The sequence below is a fragment of the Mesoplodon bidens genome (assembly GCF_964165515.1).
Source record: "Mesoplodon bidens genome assembly, chromosome: 3".
Taxonomy (NCBI): Eukaryota; Metazoa; Chordata; class Mammalia; order Artiodactyla; family Ziphiidae; genus Mesoplodon; species Mesoplodon bidens.
The window spans coordinates 170,561,621-170,574,977 of NC_138178.1; the positions used below are offsets into that span (position 1 = coordinate 170,561,621).

General features: G+C 48.3%; 1 protein-coding gene across 1 annotated transcript; it reads left to right on the forward strand.

The window, feature by feature from the left end:
• The first annotated feature begins 3,955 nt into the window (after window positions 1-3,955).
• BDKRB1 (bradykinin receptor B1) lies at window positions 3,956-13,086 on the forward strand. Its single transcript, XM_081229845.1, has 2 exons — window positions 3,956-4,039; window positions 12,076-13,086. Exon 2 carries the CDS (start codon window positions 12,086-12,088, stop codon window positions 13,082-13,084), a length of 999 nt encoding a protein of 332 aa, XP_081085971.1. The 5' UTR covers window positions 3,956-4,039; window positions 12,076-12,085; the 3' UTR covers window positions 13,085-13,086.
• Window positions 13,087-13,357: the final 271 nt, after the last annotated feature.

Genomic DNA, 13,357 nt, shown 5'->3' on the forward strand with positions numbered 1-13,357 from the left:
GACTTAGGCTGTAGAACACCGAGGAACATAGCTGGTGATCCTCTGGCAGACCCCTTCTGAGTGTTGCCCCTGGGGGGGTATTTCCTGAGGGCCAGCCTGTGCCAGGCTCCAGGATGTGTTAGCTCCTGGGATCCTCCCAGCTTCCCTAAGAGGCGGTTTCTAGTGAGCACACTACCCACCTGAGAAAACCTGATCTCCCAGAGCAAGGCCAACGTGGGGATGGAGAGTTTTCTGTGGACTTTCTTAAACTTTCGTGGTCCACGGAACCCCTGTCCCAGCGGAGTTTTCTCTGCAGAGTGACAGGCCCCAAGAACCCTTGGCTTCTCAACGGCCATGAACTCAGGCCAGGGCAGCGCCTGCGCCGCCTGAATACCCAGGACACACTCAAGTTGGCAGCTGTCTCCCTGTTGATTTCTGGGTCTTCGTGCTTTGTTAAACCTACATGGAGGAGTTTATTTTTATCTCCCTGACATCATGACCCCTTCCTCCAGCCCTGCCCCGCCCTGCCCCCTTTGTGCAGCAGCTGTGCGGGGCTCTTCTGCCGTGGCCTTTGCCACACATGGCTGCGGGTGTCTGCTTGCTCACCTGCCTCATCCACCCGAGCGTGAGCGGCCCAGCACGGATGCTGAGACGTCCTCTCTGCCCCCGGCCCCCAGTTCGCCCCTGGCCCCAGGGAGCTGCTCCCCACGTGTTTGCAGAACAGGAAGAAAAACGCTCAGACCTGTGCTCACAAAGAGCAGAGCTTACAATGGGATTTGAACGATGGATGGACATGAAGCAGAAAGAGAGGATTGGGATGGTGATTTCTAGCGAACGCTCACAGGCCGGTGAGTCCAGATGCATTAGGCCCAGGGGACTTCCCGCTCAGCCAGAATGGAAGAACCAGGTAGAGGTGGCTCTGGGTGATACGGCAGGACCACCAAGGAGTGTGTGAATTCCAGGGGGCGGGGTCATTGAAGTGACAAAATCCAAGTCCTTCTGGAATATTCATCTAGCCCAAGGATAAACTGAAGGGAAAAAAAATCAGAAAGCAAGGAGATTGGTTTGGGGTTCTTTGTTGCAGACTTATTTGTTGCATGAGTGTCTAAAACCAAGATGGGAAGGAAGGCTTAGGCAGAGGGGAAGAGCGCCAGCTAGACGGAAACAAAAATGCTGCCTTTCATCCCGGTGGGAAGCCGCCCCGCGGTCGTTTTCTTTCCTTAACTGCGGTGGAGATCCTAAGAGAGACGCCAGCTATTTTAAGGACTGAGCAGGACCCTCACCACCACCCCCCCGCCCCCGCACAAGAGGCTGGGCATACAGGTGTCATTCGTAGAGTTGCACTGGATGAAATATACCAGAGTCTTTGACCTTGAAGAAGCTGCTGGATGTGACTAGGAAGGAGAAGAGACCAAGTGACTCCAGTGTTTCCCAGCTGGAGAGCCGGAAAGTGACCCTGAACGCCAGAGTGGGGACATAACCTCTTCGTCCCCAACTTCCTACAACTCCAGCGCATCCCTTCCTTGAATCTGCATCGAGCACAGTCCGAGCCCACCTGTACCTGCCTGGGGTCCCGCTGCGTCAACACTGAGGACAGTTTCCGGGAGGGTTGGTCTGTCCCGCCCAGCTGGCCAGGCTGTCCTCTGTTTCTGCGTCTTCCACCAAACGGTCTCTGCTGTAATCATTTTTAATTGGTTAAAATAATCATTTTAAATCTGTTAAAATAATTTTTAACACATTAAAAATCAGTTTTATTAACTAACGTATATTAAGTGCACACACTTAATGAACAAAGTGAACAAAGCATTTCACAATCCACACTGTAGGACCCTCGATCCGAATACAGATTACAGGAATGCGGAAGCATTCTTCTCCTTCTGGTATAATGATCGGAGAATTGTGATTTCTATGGTTCACAAGACGGGGCCTAATGATTTAGTCAACGTGGATGAACGTTACTTTGCTACCTCTTAGGGATGGGTTACTGTACTTTTCTTGGGTATCTGTGAAGATGTCTTCATTTCAGCCATGTCAACTAATATTTGTGACTTCTATCTATTGCTTTTATGAATACCTAAGCCCACCTCCCCACAAGGGTCCCAGGGCCCATGGGACTTCCACCCAGAACAGCTCACACCAGGCCTTTGCCATGTCACTCTCAGCGTCCTCCCATCTTCTCCACGTTCCAGGGATCTGTGGTGCCTTCCTACACGTGGGGTTCCCTCACCCTGCCCTCAGACCCCAGAATTCAGACTCCCACACCCCACAGCCCCAGAGGCAGAAGGAGACCCTCTCCTCCCTGGACCAAGGCCCACTTCCCTTTGCCCATACCGGAAGGCAGCAGTGGGAGCATCCATTTTCTTCAGAGACCTTTCCATTCCACCACAGGGTGGGGCTCCGCAAGGCCTTGGCAGGGCTGCCACAGTGCCACTTACTCAGCCCTCACTAGTGGCATGTGACATACGGACAGTCCCAGCCACGTGGCCCTGCCACGCACAGGCCACTTCTCACAGTGAGGCAAAGCCAAGGTCAGGCCTGCGCACCCCACCTCCCGGCAGGACAGGAGTCATGATATCCTGTGGGTAAACCTGTGTTGGAGCCGGCAGACATGTCCTGAGAGCAGATACTTCTCAGAAACAACCCTGTGCAAACTCACATCAAAGGGAGAAAAGACAACCACCTTCTGCAAAGGCGGGTCTGGCTGGTGAGACTCTGATCTACATTACTAATTAGGAAGCACTGACAACTGGGATTTGGAGAAATTTCTCTAGTTAAAATCTACCCCAACATGATGGCAGGTACTCACCTAACATCTGCATGACTGAAAAAGTCCCAGATCTCTCCTGATACGAAGGGCCCTTCCCCAAAGATAAATTCCAGGTTTCTCCCTAAAATACACATCTGGTCCTTGGAGTGGCCTTTTTTTTTTCAACCTGCTTCCACAATTTTAAGATGTCCAGCAATGGGAGAAAACTGCTAGGAAATTCAAAGATGCAATTGGTCTCCAGTGAGGTGTTAGCAACAGAAAAGGGAAACACGGTGAGGAGGCCAGAGTCTGAGGACAAAGGGGACATTTTCTGCTCCAGACACGCCAGGCTAAAGGTGACATCAAGAAATACAAGCAGGGCTTCCCTGGTGGTGCAGTGGTTGAGAGTCCACCTGCCGATGCAGGGGACACGGGTTCGTGCCCCGGTCCGGGAAGATCCCACATGCCGCGGAGCGGCTGGGCCCGTGAGCCATGGCTGCTCAGCCTGTGCGTCCGGAGCCTGTGCTCCGCAACGAGAGAGGCCACAACGGTGAGAGGCCCGCGTATTGCAAAAAAAAAAAAGAGAGAAATACAAGCAGAGCGTCCAAGAGGCAGGACTAGGGTGTAGGGAGGCCTGAGGCCTGAGATTTGGGAGTCACTTTCCAGAAGCTAGAATCAAGCCCTGGTGTGGAAGCATTCTCCTGCACTTAGGGAGCGAGATTAGAACGTCTTCATTTTTAGGAGCTAAGATAGAAAGTAGGCGGCATTCGGTCAAAGGCCGTTGAGGTCTGACTCTCAAAAAATGCCAGAAATGTCAGACTGTCTGAACACGAGGTCCTGAGTGGTTCAACTTGATATCCACAGACTTACATCAAAAACAGACTTCAGAACTGCCAGGGAAGATAAGGGAAAAGTGCATCTGACTTTACTCAGCTCTGCATATTGCATGAGTCAAGCTTTTTGTGGCTCACTCTTTGTTTAAAGGGGTCCACAGTGGTGGATTCTTGGTGATGTACCCTTCATGACCAAAATTCAAAGGTGGACATTCAAGTCAGCTCCCACAAAATTAAAGATGGCGATGGTAGTTGAGTAATCGCTTGCCAGCCCCAAAGTGCAAAGTTGTTTTTCTTTCAAAATTCCAGCTTGCTTCCTCTGTCTGAAAGACTCACTTTTTCAGCAGTCCAGCTGGTGACATCACTGTAATTTAAGGCCACCACACTTCCACGGGGCTTCCCAGAACAGAAGATACCTCCAAAGGCAGCTCTCACCAGCAGAAAGCCCAGCTGAAGTTGTGACCTCTTTCATTTTGTCTGGGTAAGTAAATGACCATCTTTTTTTTTCTCTCTTATAAGAGTAAAATATAAGAGAAGATCCATATCTCAGGGGGAAAAATTTTCCTTTTACGACTAATATTGGCAGAGCTTTCAGCTTTCTGTTGTTGTATGTTTTTTTAAAAAAACAAAACATCATTCGGAATCAATTTAAGAGACTGTATTCCATGCCTACTTTGGGTTTTAGCTGCTTTTCCAGAAGAGGAGGAGGGAGGCTGTTTGGAACAGGAGAGTACTTCCGGCAGCTCTTTACACCAAGGTCCCATGAAACGTGTAGAAGCTAAATACAGTCATCAGAGCTCCGTGTGGACTCTGACCAGTTACAGTCTACAAGTTCCAATTTATAAAAATCAAATTGCTCTCCCCAGGATCGCTTACAAAATTTCATAACGCCAAAAACTGGTTGGATTAGTTGTGGATTGAAAACAGTATCTTATGATGTGATTGGGTTGACATCCTTTAATATCTATGTCTATTTCAAATGCCTGTATCATCACCTCACTTCTGAAATTGGAATTAATTTGAAGAAGGCTAATTTGTTGAAGAAGTAGCATGCACCAATGTTTTAATGTGCAGAACTCAGAAAGTATCGCATAGAAATGACAGAATCGCTCATCTCTAGTAGACTTGCCCAATGTCACTCTTGACTTTTTCAGATAAGATCAAATATGACTAATAATATCAATAGCTGATGGTTTTTGAACACGTACTATGTGCCAGGCAAATATCAGAGCTAAGACTCGGAACCAACAAAGGAAGGTTTCTCCTCTCTGGCCAACTTTACATAAACACAGGCAGCAGCTGGTAAAGACAACCTCCTGAAAATAGGCTCGGCTTGAGCAAACACATGCCGTGGCCACAGACCCAGCCGGGTCGCATGGGATGGCGGGCAGTGTCTGCTGAACCAATCAGATTCGAGCTGAAGTAAGAGGTTTCTGCTGGTGGCATAGGTGACAGTTCCTGGTTTCCTGGGCAGGGTGAAGCCTTGACCCATGTATTAGTGTCCAGTTGCTGTTGTAACAAATTAGCACAAATCTAGTGGCTTCAAAGAACACAAATGTGTTATCTTATAGTCCTGGAGGTCAGAAGTTCAAAATCAGCCTCACTGGGCTAAAGTCAGGGTGTTGGCTAGGGCTGTGCTCCTTCTGGAGGCTCGAAGGGAGAAGCTGTTCCTTGCTTTTTCTGGCTTCTAGAGGCTGCCTGTGTTCCTTAGCTCATGGCCCCTTCTCCATCTTCCAAGCCAATGGCATAGCATCTTCTACTCTCTTCCTGCCTTTGACGGCCCCCTACCTCCCTCTTTTACTTATAAATGAAATCACTTTCACTTGTGATGACGCCAAGCCCACCTCCATAATCCAGCATCATCTCCCCATCTCAAGATTCTTACCTCAACCCCACCTGCAAAGTCCCCTTTACCACATAAGGGAACATATTTGCAGGTTCCAGGGACTAGGAGGTGGACATCTTTGGGGACCATTATTCTGCCAACTGCACGGCTCTGGGGTACAGCCCATGGTTTGGACTGGCGGTGCCCGGGCAGCCCCTGCCTCTTGCTGACCTGTGGTCCCTCAGGAGCACACAGGAGCCAGGCCCCCTTCACTGCCTCCCAAAGCCACCCTTTACTGCCCAGACACCCACACTTCAGAGGGAACTCGACCCCTGTCCCACAACGTTCAAGGTGACCTGGAGGAGGAAAGGGAGGGAAGCAAAGCAGACCACATCCGGGGTCTCTCTCAGCGTCCACAACGAACCGCTTCCCTCCTTCCAGCTTCTTCTTAAACCTCCTGGTGGTGAAAGCTCCAAGGCTGGAGACGAATGAGAATCCCACTGCCAAGAAGACAGGCCCTCCTGGAACTCAGCTTTCTGGAACTTTAGTTCCTTAGTTTCCTGGTGTGCTAGGTGCCAGGTAATCCCCGAACTGTTCCACAGCTCAGGAAGAGCAGAAAAGGGGTCTCTTGGTACTTTCCAACCTCATGTTCTGACACCAGGGTAGCCCACATGAAGGAGAGGTTGCTTACACTCGGAGGCACCAGGACACTTTATCATCACATTATTATTACTACCGTAGTTATCACCATTATTATTGTTGTGGTGGTTATCATCATTCGAGCCTCATATTTGATGCTTTGCAGTCTACAAGGGGATTCTACAGGTATAGTCTCCTTCAAGCTTCACCATGACTCTTTGTAATAACTGCCGTTATTCCCATTCTACAGATGAACAAACTGAGGCTCAGAGAAGTTATCTGACTTGCCCAGAATCACAGCTTGGTGACCCCAGGACCCAAGCCCAGGCTCCCTAACATGAGGCCCATTCTCTTTATGGTCACAGCATGCTGGGTAAAAGAGGCCTGACCCTGAGCTGGGCCTGGAAGAAGAGCCATGTATAAACAGACTGGCTCCTATCACCGTATGAATGTAGGCAAGTCATTTCATTTCTCTTCACCTCCGTTTGCCCATCTGTACAATGGGCACAAGACAGCCATCCCTCCTCCCAGGCATGTTGTCAGGATCAGGTTACCTAAAGCCCAGCACAGCCCACAGATCACAGATGTGGCTGACAGTGAAGGGTCAGATCTGGCATCAGGGGCTTACTCTGCAGCCCCAGTGTCGGTGGGAGATTGGGGCTGAGACGAAGATGTTCGGGTTTTCCGTGGCACATAGAGCTTCCTCAGCATGTGCAGAGAAGCACACAGGAAGGAATGGCATGAGGCCCAACGGCAGTCTCAGGAAGCAGCTCCCACACGTGTGTGTAGTACAAGGGGGCTGCCGGGAGAGGGGGCATGGAGGGGCCACCAGGTATCTGAGAAATCAGGTTTGCTGAGTGTATTGCTTTCCTGTGGCTGCCAGAGCAAATTACTACAAAACACTAAAAACTGATTATATTATATTGATGGAGTTATAAAGTAGTTCTAATCAAAAGCTTTTTTTTTTTTTTTTTGCGGTACGCGGGCCTCTCACTGTTGTGGCCTCTCCCGTTGCGGAGCACAGGCTCCGGACGCGCAGGCTCAGTGGCCATGGCTCACGGGCCTAGCCACTCTGCGGCATGTGGGATCTTCCCGGACCGGGGCTCGAACCCGTGTCCCCTGCATCGGCAGGCAGACTCTCAACCGCTGCGCCACCAGGGAAGCCCTCAAAAGCTATTTAAAAAAAATATGTATATTTAATTATATATACATGTATGTATATGTATATACACACACACACACCAATGAATTGGTTATATTATATCCATGGAGTTATAAAAGTAGTTCTAATCAGGGCTTCCCTGGTGGTGCAGTGGTTGAGAGTCTGCCTGCCGATGCAGAGGACACGGGTTCATGCCCCGGTCCGGGAGGATCCCACATGTCGCAACAACAACAACAAAAAAAATAGTAGTTCTAATCAAAAGCTATTTTCAAAATAATTATATATTTAACTGTATATATTTATGTGTATACACACACGCACACCCCAACTAATTGGTTATATTACATTGATGGAGTTATAAAGCAGTTCTAGTCAAAAATATTTTTTCCAAAAAAGTCTAAATATATTCATTAAAGCAAAATGAACGATTTTCTTTATGTTAATTAACTGAACATTGAAAAATAACATAAGCAAAATAATTAGTTTGGGTACATATGCAAGTGCTACAATTAGCTTCTTGGGCTTGTACCTGACTCTCATATGTCTTTGGCATTTTCCAGAGAATGTATTTTTCTCTCAATATGGTCTTATTATTTTTAATGATTCCATATAATTGCCTAAATTCTTTTTCCTTCAAATTTTATGGTTAATAAATCTAAATTAGCGCCTTCAATTGACTCTTCTCTTGGACCAGAAAATATTTAATGAAGAAAATGTTCTCTCTGCAGGTGTTGAGGTATCTGATAAACTCTGAGCAAATTCTGCCAAGCAGAGGCTATTCTCAAGTCTAATTCTTTGCATATGGAATTATGTAAATATTTCAGCCCAGATATTTTCACAGGTGCTGTCTTTTTGCCTCAGTTTGAGTTCCTTCAACAAATATTTTCATCACATTAAACTCTTCAGGTAAGTTGTAGCTATTTATAAGTTTTGATTGCTTTGTCAAATTTAGATGTTGCAGATCCGGGGCTGTCCCAATTTCATCTCAGTTTTGTACAAAATATGAACTTCTCCAATTGAAAAGATGCTTCCCACAAATTGAGACATTCCAAAGCTCGTTATAAAATTCAAAAATTAAATCCTGTGCACCATTTGACCTCTCATCGCTTAGTTCGATCATTTTCTCCCTTGCTTTTTTAGCTATAAATTTCAATTATTTTCTGCATAAAATTTTGTTTTCAATAACTACAATCTGCTAAAAGCTCCAAAAGCTGCTGTTTTGGTGCTCCATTCATTGAATACTTGCTCGAAGATTCCTCATTGATTTGGAAAAAAATTCAACAAAAATTCTCAACTCTGTTGTAACAAATAGTTGAATAACATTTTAGGGCACTTAGTGTCTTCTAAAATTGATTTATGGGGCTTCCCTGGTGGCACAGTGGTTGAGAGTCCACCTGCCGATGCAGGGGACGCGGGTTCGTGCCCCGGTCCGGGAAGATCCCACATGCCGCAGAGCAGCTGGGCCCGTGAGCCATGGCCGCTGAGCCTGCGCGTCCGGAGCCTGTGCTCCGCAACGGCAGAGGCCACAACAGTGAGAGGCCCGCGTACCACAAAAAAAAAAAAAAAAAAAAATGGATTTATGATGGGCAGCAGAGAAAGAAAATGCATGCTAAAGTTGTTTTAATTCCTCATCAAGGGAATTCCCTGGCGGTCCAGTGTGTAGGACTCTGTGCTTTAACTGCCGAGGGCATGGGTTTGATCCCTGGTTGGGGAACTTCACAAAGATGCCTCACGGCATGGCCATAAAACATTCCTCATCAACTTCATCACAAAAGTTCGTAGTTCAGTAACTCTGAACTACAAATCTTATGTTTTAGAATTTTGTAAATCTTGTCAAATAGAACCTCCATATCAATTGGTAAAATACTGAAACGTGTTTATATGCAATTACAAATTGTGTGTGCACCATGAACTGTTCAAAGTACATTTCTGCTTCATCGGTCTCTTATATTAGCAAGAATATTGTTGTTAGCATGACCCTGGGCCCCACCAAAATGTGTGTGATCATCAGAAAAATACAACTTTCTCTCCAATGTGAACAATTTAAAGTGAATGTAGGACTTCCCTGGTGGCGCAGTGGTTAAGAATCCGCCTGCCAATGCCGGGGACACGGGTTCGAGCCCTGCTCTGGGAAGATCTCACATGTTGCGGAGCAACTAAGCCCGTGCGCCACAACTACTGAGCCTGCGCTCTAGAGCCCACGAGCCACAACTCCTGAAGCCCACGCGCCTAGAGCCCATGCTCCGCAACAAGAGAAGCCACTGCAATGAGAAGCCCGCACACCGCAACAAAGAGCAGCCCCCGCTCGCCACAACTAGAGAAAGCCCGTGTGCTCCAACAAAGACCAAATGCAGCCAAAAATAAAAACAAATTAATTTTTTTAAAAAGTGAATGTAGAATAGCATTCACAAAATGTCCATTGCTTCACTTTGCCAGAGTGAACTCTCAAAAGTTTTGCTTTGATTCCATGAACTGGATAAAAAAATTGAATCATGATTGGAATTGACTGATTTTTCTATTTGAAGACTCTGAGGATACTGGTATCAAGCTGGCACCATTTCACTGTCCGTGGATTTCTTATGGAGCAGTCACGTTAACCAGCCATCACTTCATTTCTGTGTGTGCACAAGATAACCTGACACTAAAAATGAGCTGAATTAACTTTAAGAACAGTCGTTTGCTCTAAGTGAAAAATCACAGCATCTTCTGCAGTAATGTGGGTGAAATCAACGTCTTAGGGCTGATCTTTGAAAAATACCAACTTCTGAATTAGCAGCTTTGTGTTAGGTTTCCTTGTGGTCAGGGAAAGCGCTACAGCCCCCATCACGATATAAACGTCAACAAACATTTTGTGCAAGTTACACGTTCATCATTGACTTCCCTCAGAGACAGAAGTTCAGGACTTAAATTTTCATTAAACGTTCTTTTTTTGCTCATTGTTGCCAGAAGGACTCATTGCAAAATTGAGAAGTATTGCCAAATAACAAAATAAATACTTCATTGTGGATTTACGCCCTGAAATCAATGACAAAAGAAGAGTGTCCTTTCTCTTCCATATGCTCTGGGTCAGACCCTATAAACCACGGATACGTCATAGCCTCCTAACCCATCATTTCCCGTGTCCTCTGCTGACCTGTCAACAGGCAGCCCAGCAGCTGATTCTCTTCTCTGCCTACATTCTCCCTTGGTGATTTCATCCAGTCCTGTGACTTTAAATACCAAATACCATCCGTGTGATTATAGCTCCCAATGATGTATCACTGTCTCAGACGTGGTCTCTCAACACCAGTGCTGTGTAGCCAACTGCCCCAGTATGCCCACCTGATGTCCAACAGACAGCTCAGCCTTCACATGTCCAGACGTGAACCCCCGATCTTCCCCGCCAAAAAACCTGCTCCATCTTCACTCTGTCATCTCCAGTTCAGTTAACTGCAACTTCCTATTTCCAGGTGCTCAGGCCCAAAATCTAAGCATCATGCAATTCCTCTTGTGTCATAACCCATATCCGATTGGAAATCATGGTGATTCTACCTTCGGACTCTATCTAGAGCCTGATCGCAGCTCACCGCTTCCATGGCTGCCCCTCCCCGGCTAACAGGTTTATTCAGTATACTTATTGTCATTGCCTCTCTCCTCCCACAAGGCTCGAAGCACCTTGAGGGCAGGGGGTTTTGCCTGTTTGATTCACTGCTATGTCCCTAATACCCAGAACGGTGCCTAGCACATGGTGTGTGCTCAGTACATACTTGTCCAGTGGATGAATGAATGGAGAGACCCATGGATTTTACCCGATGTGAATGGCACAGTGTGTGGGTTACAGTGTCACAGTGAGAAGGTCATCACGTCCTCCTCAGATGAGGAAAGTCGGGCTCAGAGACACAAAGTGGTTGCCTAAGACTGCAGAGCCAAAAGGACTTTCCTGAGATCGGCTCTCTTACGCAATATCTTGTGCTGGATACTATGAGTTTTGCCCAGTTGAAGGGAAGGACTCTTAGGCGTCACTAAGGATAGCGATGATGATGGCAGTAGTTAGGGGTAGCACGTGCCTACAAAGAGCCAGGAACCCTTTGAAGCACTTTGCATATATTAACTCATCCAGGTGGGCGGAGGATTTTTAGGTGTGGAGCCCCAGAAACCCCACACCTTCTACTACTGACCTCACCTCCTCCACCCTACTGGTCCCAGTCCCAGTGGATCAGCACCCCTGAGGGCCGGGCCTCTTCCTTGCTTCATTCCATCTTCGGTCATCGACCACTGTCTCCATGTCTGCCTCCCTCTAGATGGTGAGCTCCTTCAGGGGGCTGGGCCCTGTTCCCTGTATCTCCAGCACCTGGCAAAGTACTGGCACAAAGTAGGTGCTTCTTAAATCAAACATGAGCACCTACTTTTGTTTAATGAAACACTGCTAATAACAATGGTATGGTTGTAAATAAGACTCATCCTCGCCTTCCACTGAGCACTTCCTCTAAGCCAGGCGACCAGGCCAAGCTCTCCACAGATACACTCGCCAGTCCTTGCCACAATCCCACAAGAGGGATACAATTAGTTCCAATGTTCAAAAAGGAAAATAAAAGTCAGTGGGTCTAAGTGGCCCACACCAAGTAGCTACGTCAAGATTTGAACCCGGGTTTCAAAAGCCCTGGTCCTTTCCTTTATATCTGGGGTCATGAAACTTTTCCTCTAAGGGAATAAGGGGCAAATATTTTCAGTTTTGCAGGCCAAAGCGTCACTGTTGCAACCGCTCAACTCTGCTGTTGTAACACAAAAGGTAAATGAATGGATGCAGCTGTGTGCCAATAAAACTTTATTTTCCAAAACTGGGGATGGGCTGGATGGGCCGCAGGCAGGAATGGGCCGCCTCCTGTGTGATGCTCTGTGATGTTCATTGCAGGTCACCGTGGATGGCCTCCCCGACCCTCCTGGAGCTCCAGTCCTCCAACCAGAGCCAGCTCCCGCCTCCAAATGCCACGTCCTGTGACAGTGCTCAGGAAGCCTGGGACCTGCTGCATAGAGTCTTACCCACATTTATCATCACCGTCTGCTTCTGTGGGCTGCTGGGAAACCTCTTTGTGCTGTCCGTCTTTCTCTTCACCCGACGGCGTCTGAACACGGCAGAAATCTACCTGGCCAACCTGGCGGCTTCCGACCTGGTGTTCGTCTTGGGCTTGCCCTTCTGGGCAGAGAACATCTGGAAGGAATTCAACTGGCCTTTCGGAGCCCTCCTCTGCCGCGTGGTCAACGGTGTCATCAAGGCCAATCTCTTCATCAGCATCTTCCTGGTGGTGGCCATCAGCCAGGACCGCTACTACGTGCTGGTGCACCCCATGGCCAGCTGGAGGCGGCGGCGACGGCGGTGGGCTCAGGCCACCTGCGTGCTCATCTGGGCCGTGGGGGGCCTCCTAAGTATCCCCACGTTCCTGCTGCGCTCCGTCAAAGCTGTCCCGGAGCTGAACATCTCCGCCTGTGTGCTGCTGTACCCCAGCGAGGCCTGGTCCTTTGCAAGGATGGTGGAGTTAAATGTGCTGGGGTTTCTTCTCCCCCTGGCTGCAATTGTCTTCTTCAACTATCACATTCTGGCAGCCCTGCGAGGGCGGGGGGAGGTCAGCAAGACAAGGCACGGGGGGCCCACGGATGGCAAGACCACGGCCCTGATCCTCACGCTCGTGGCTGCCTTCCTGCTCTGCTGGACCCCCTACCACTTCTTTTCCTTCCTGGAATTCCTGTTCCAGGTGTGGGCTGTCAGAGGCTGCTTCTGGGAGAATTTCACCGACCTGGGCCTGCAATGGGCCAACTTCTTTGCTTTCATCAACAGCTGCCTGAATCCAGTGATTTATGTCTTTTTGGGCCGGCTTTTCAGGACCAAGGTCTGGGAACTTTATAAACGATGCATCCCTAGATGACTGACTCCTATCCACGTCCCCTTCAACTTTTCTGGAATAATTAAAACAGCAGGGAGGGACTTCCCTGGGGGCACACTGGTTTAGAATCCGCCTGCCAATGCAGGGGACACGGGTTCGATCCCTGGTCCGGGAAGATCCCACATGCTGCGGAGCAAGTAAGCCCGTGCGCCACAACTACTGAGCCTGCGCTCTGGAGCTGGAGAGCCACAGCTACTGAAGCCCACATGCCACAACTACTGAAGCCCCTGAGCCACAACTACTGAAGCCTGTGCA

Excerpts from the sequence above, each read along its gene's own strand:
- BDKRB1 (XM_081229845.1), top strand. The coding sequence starts at position 12,086 with ATGGCCTCCCCGACCCTCCTGGAGCTCCAGTCCTCCAACCAGAGCCAG.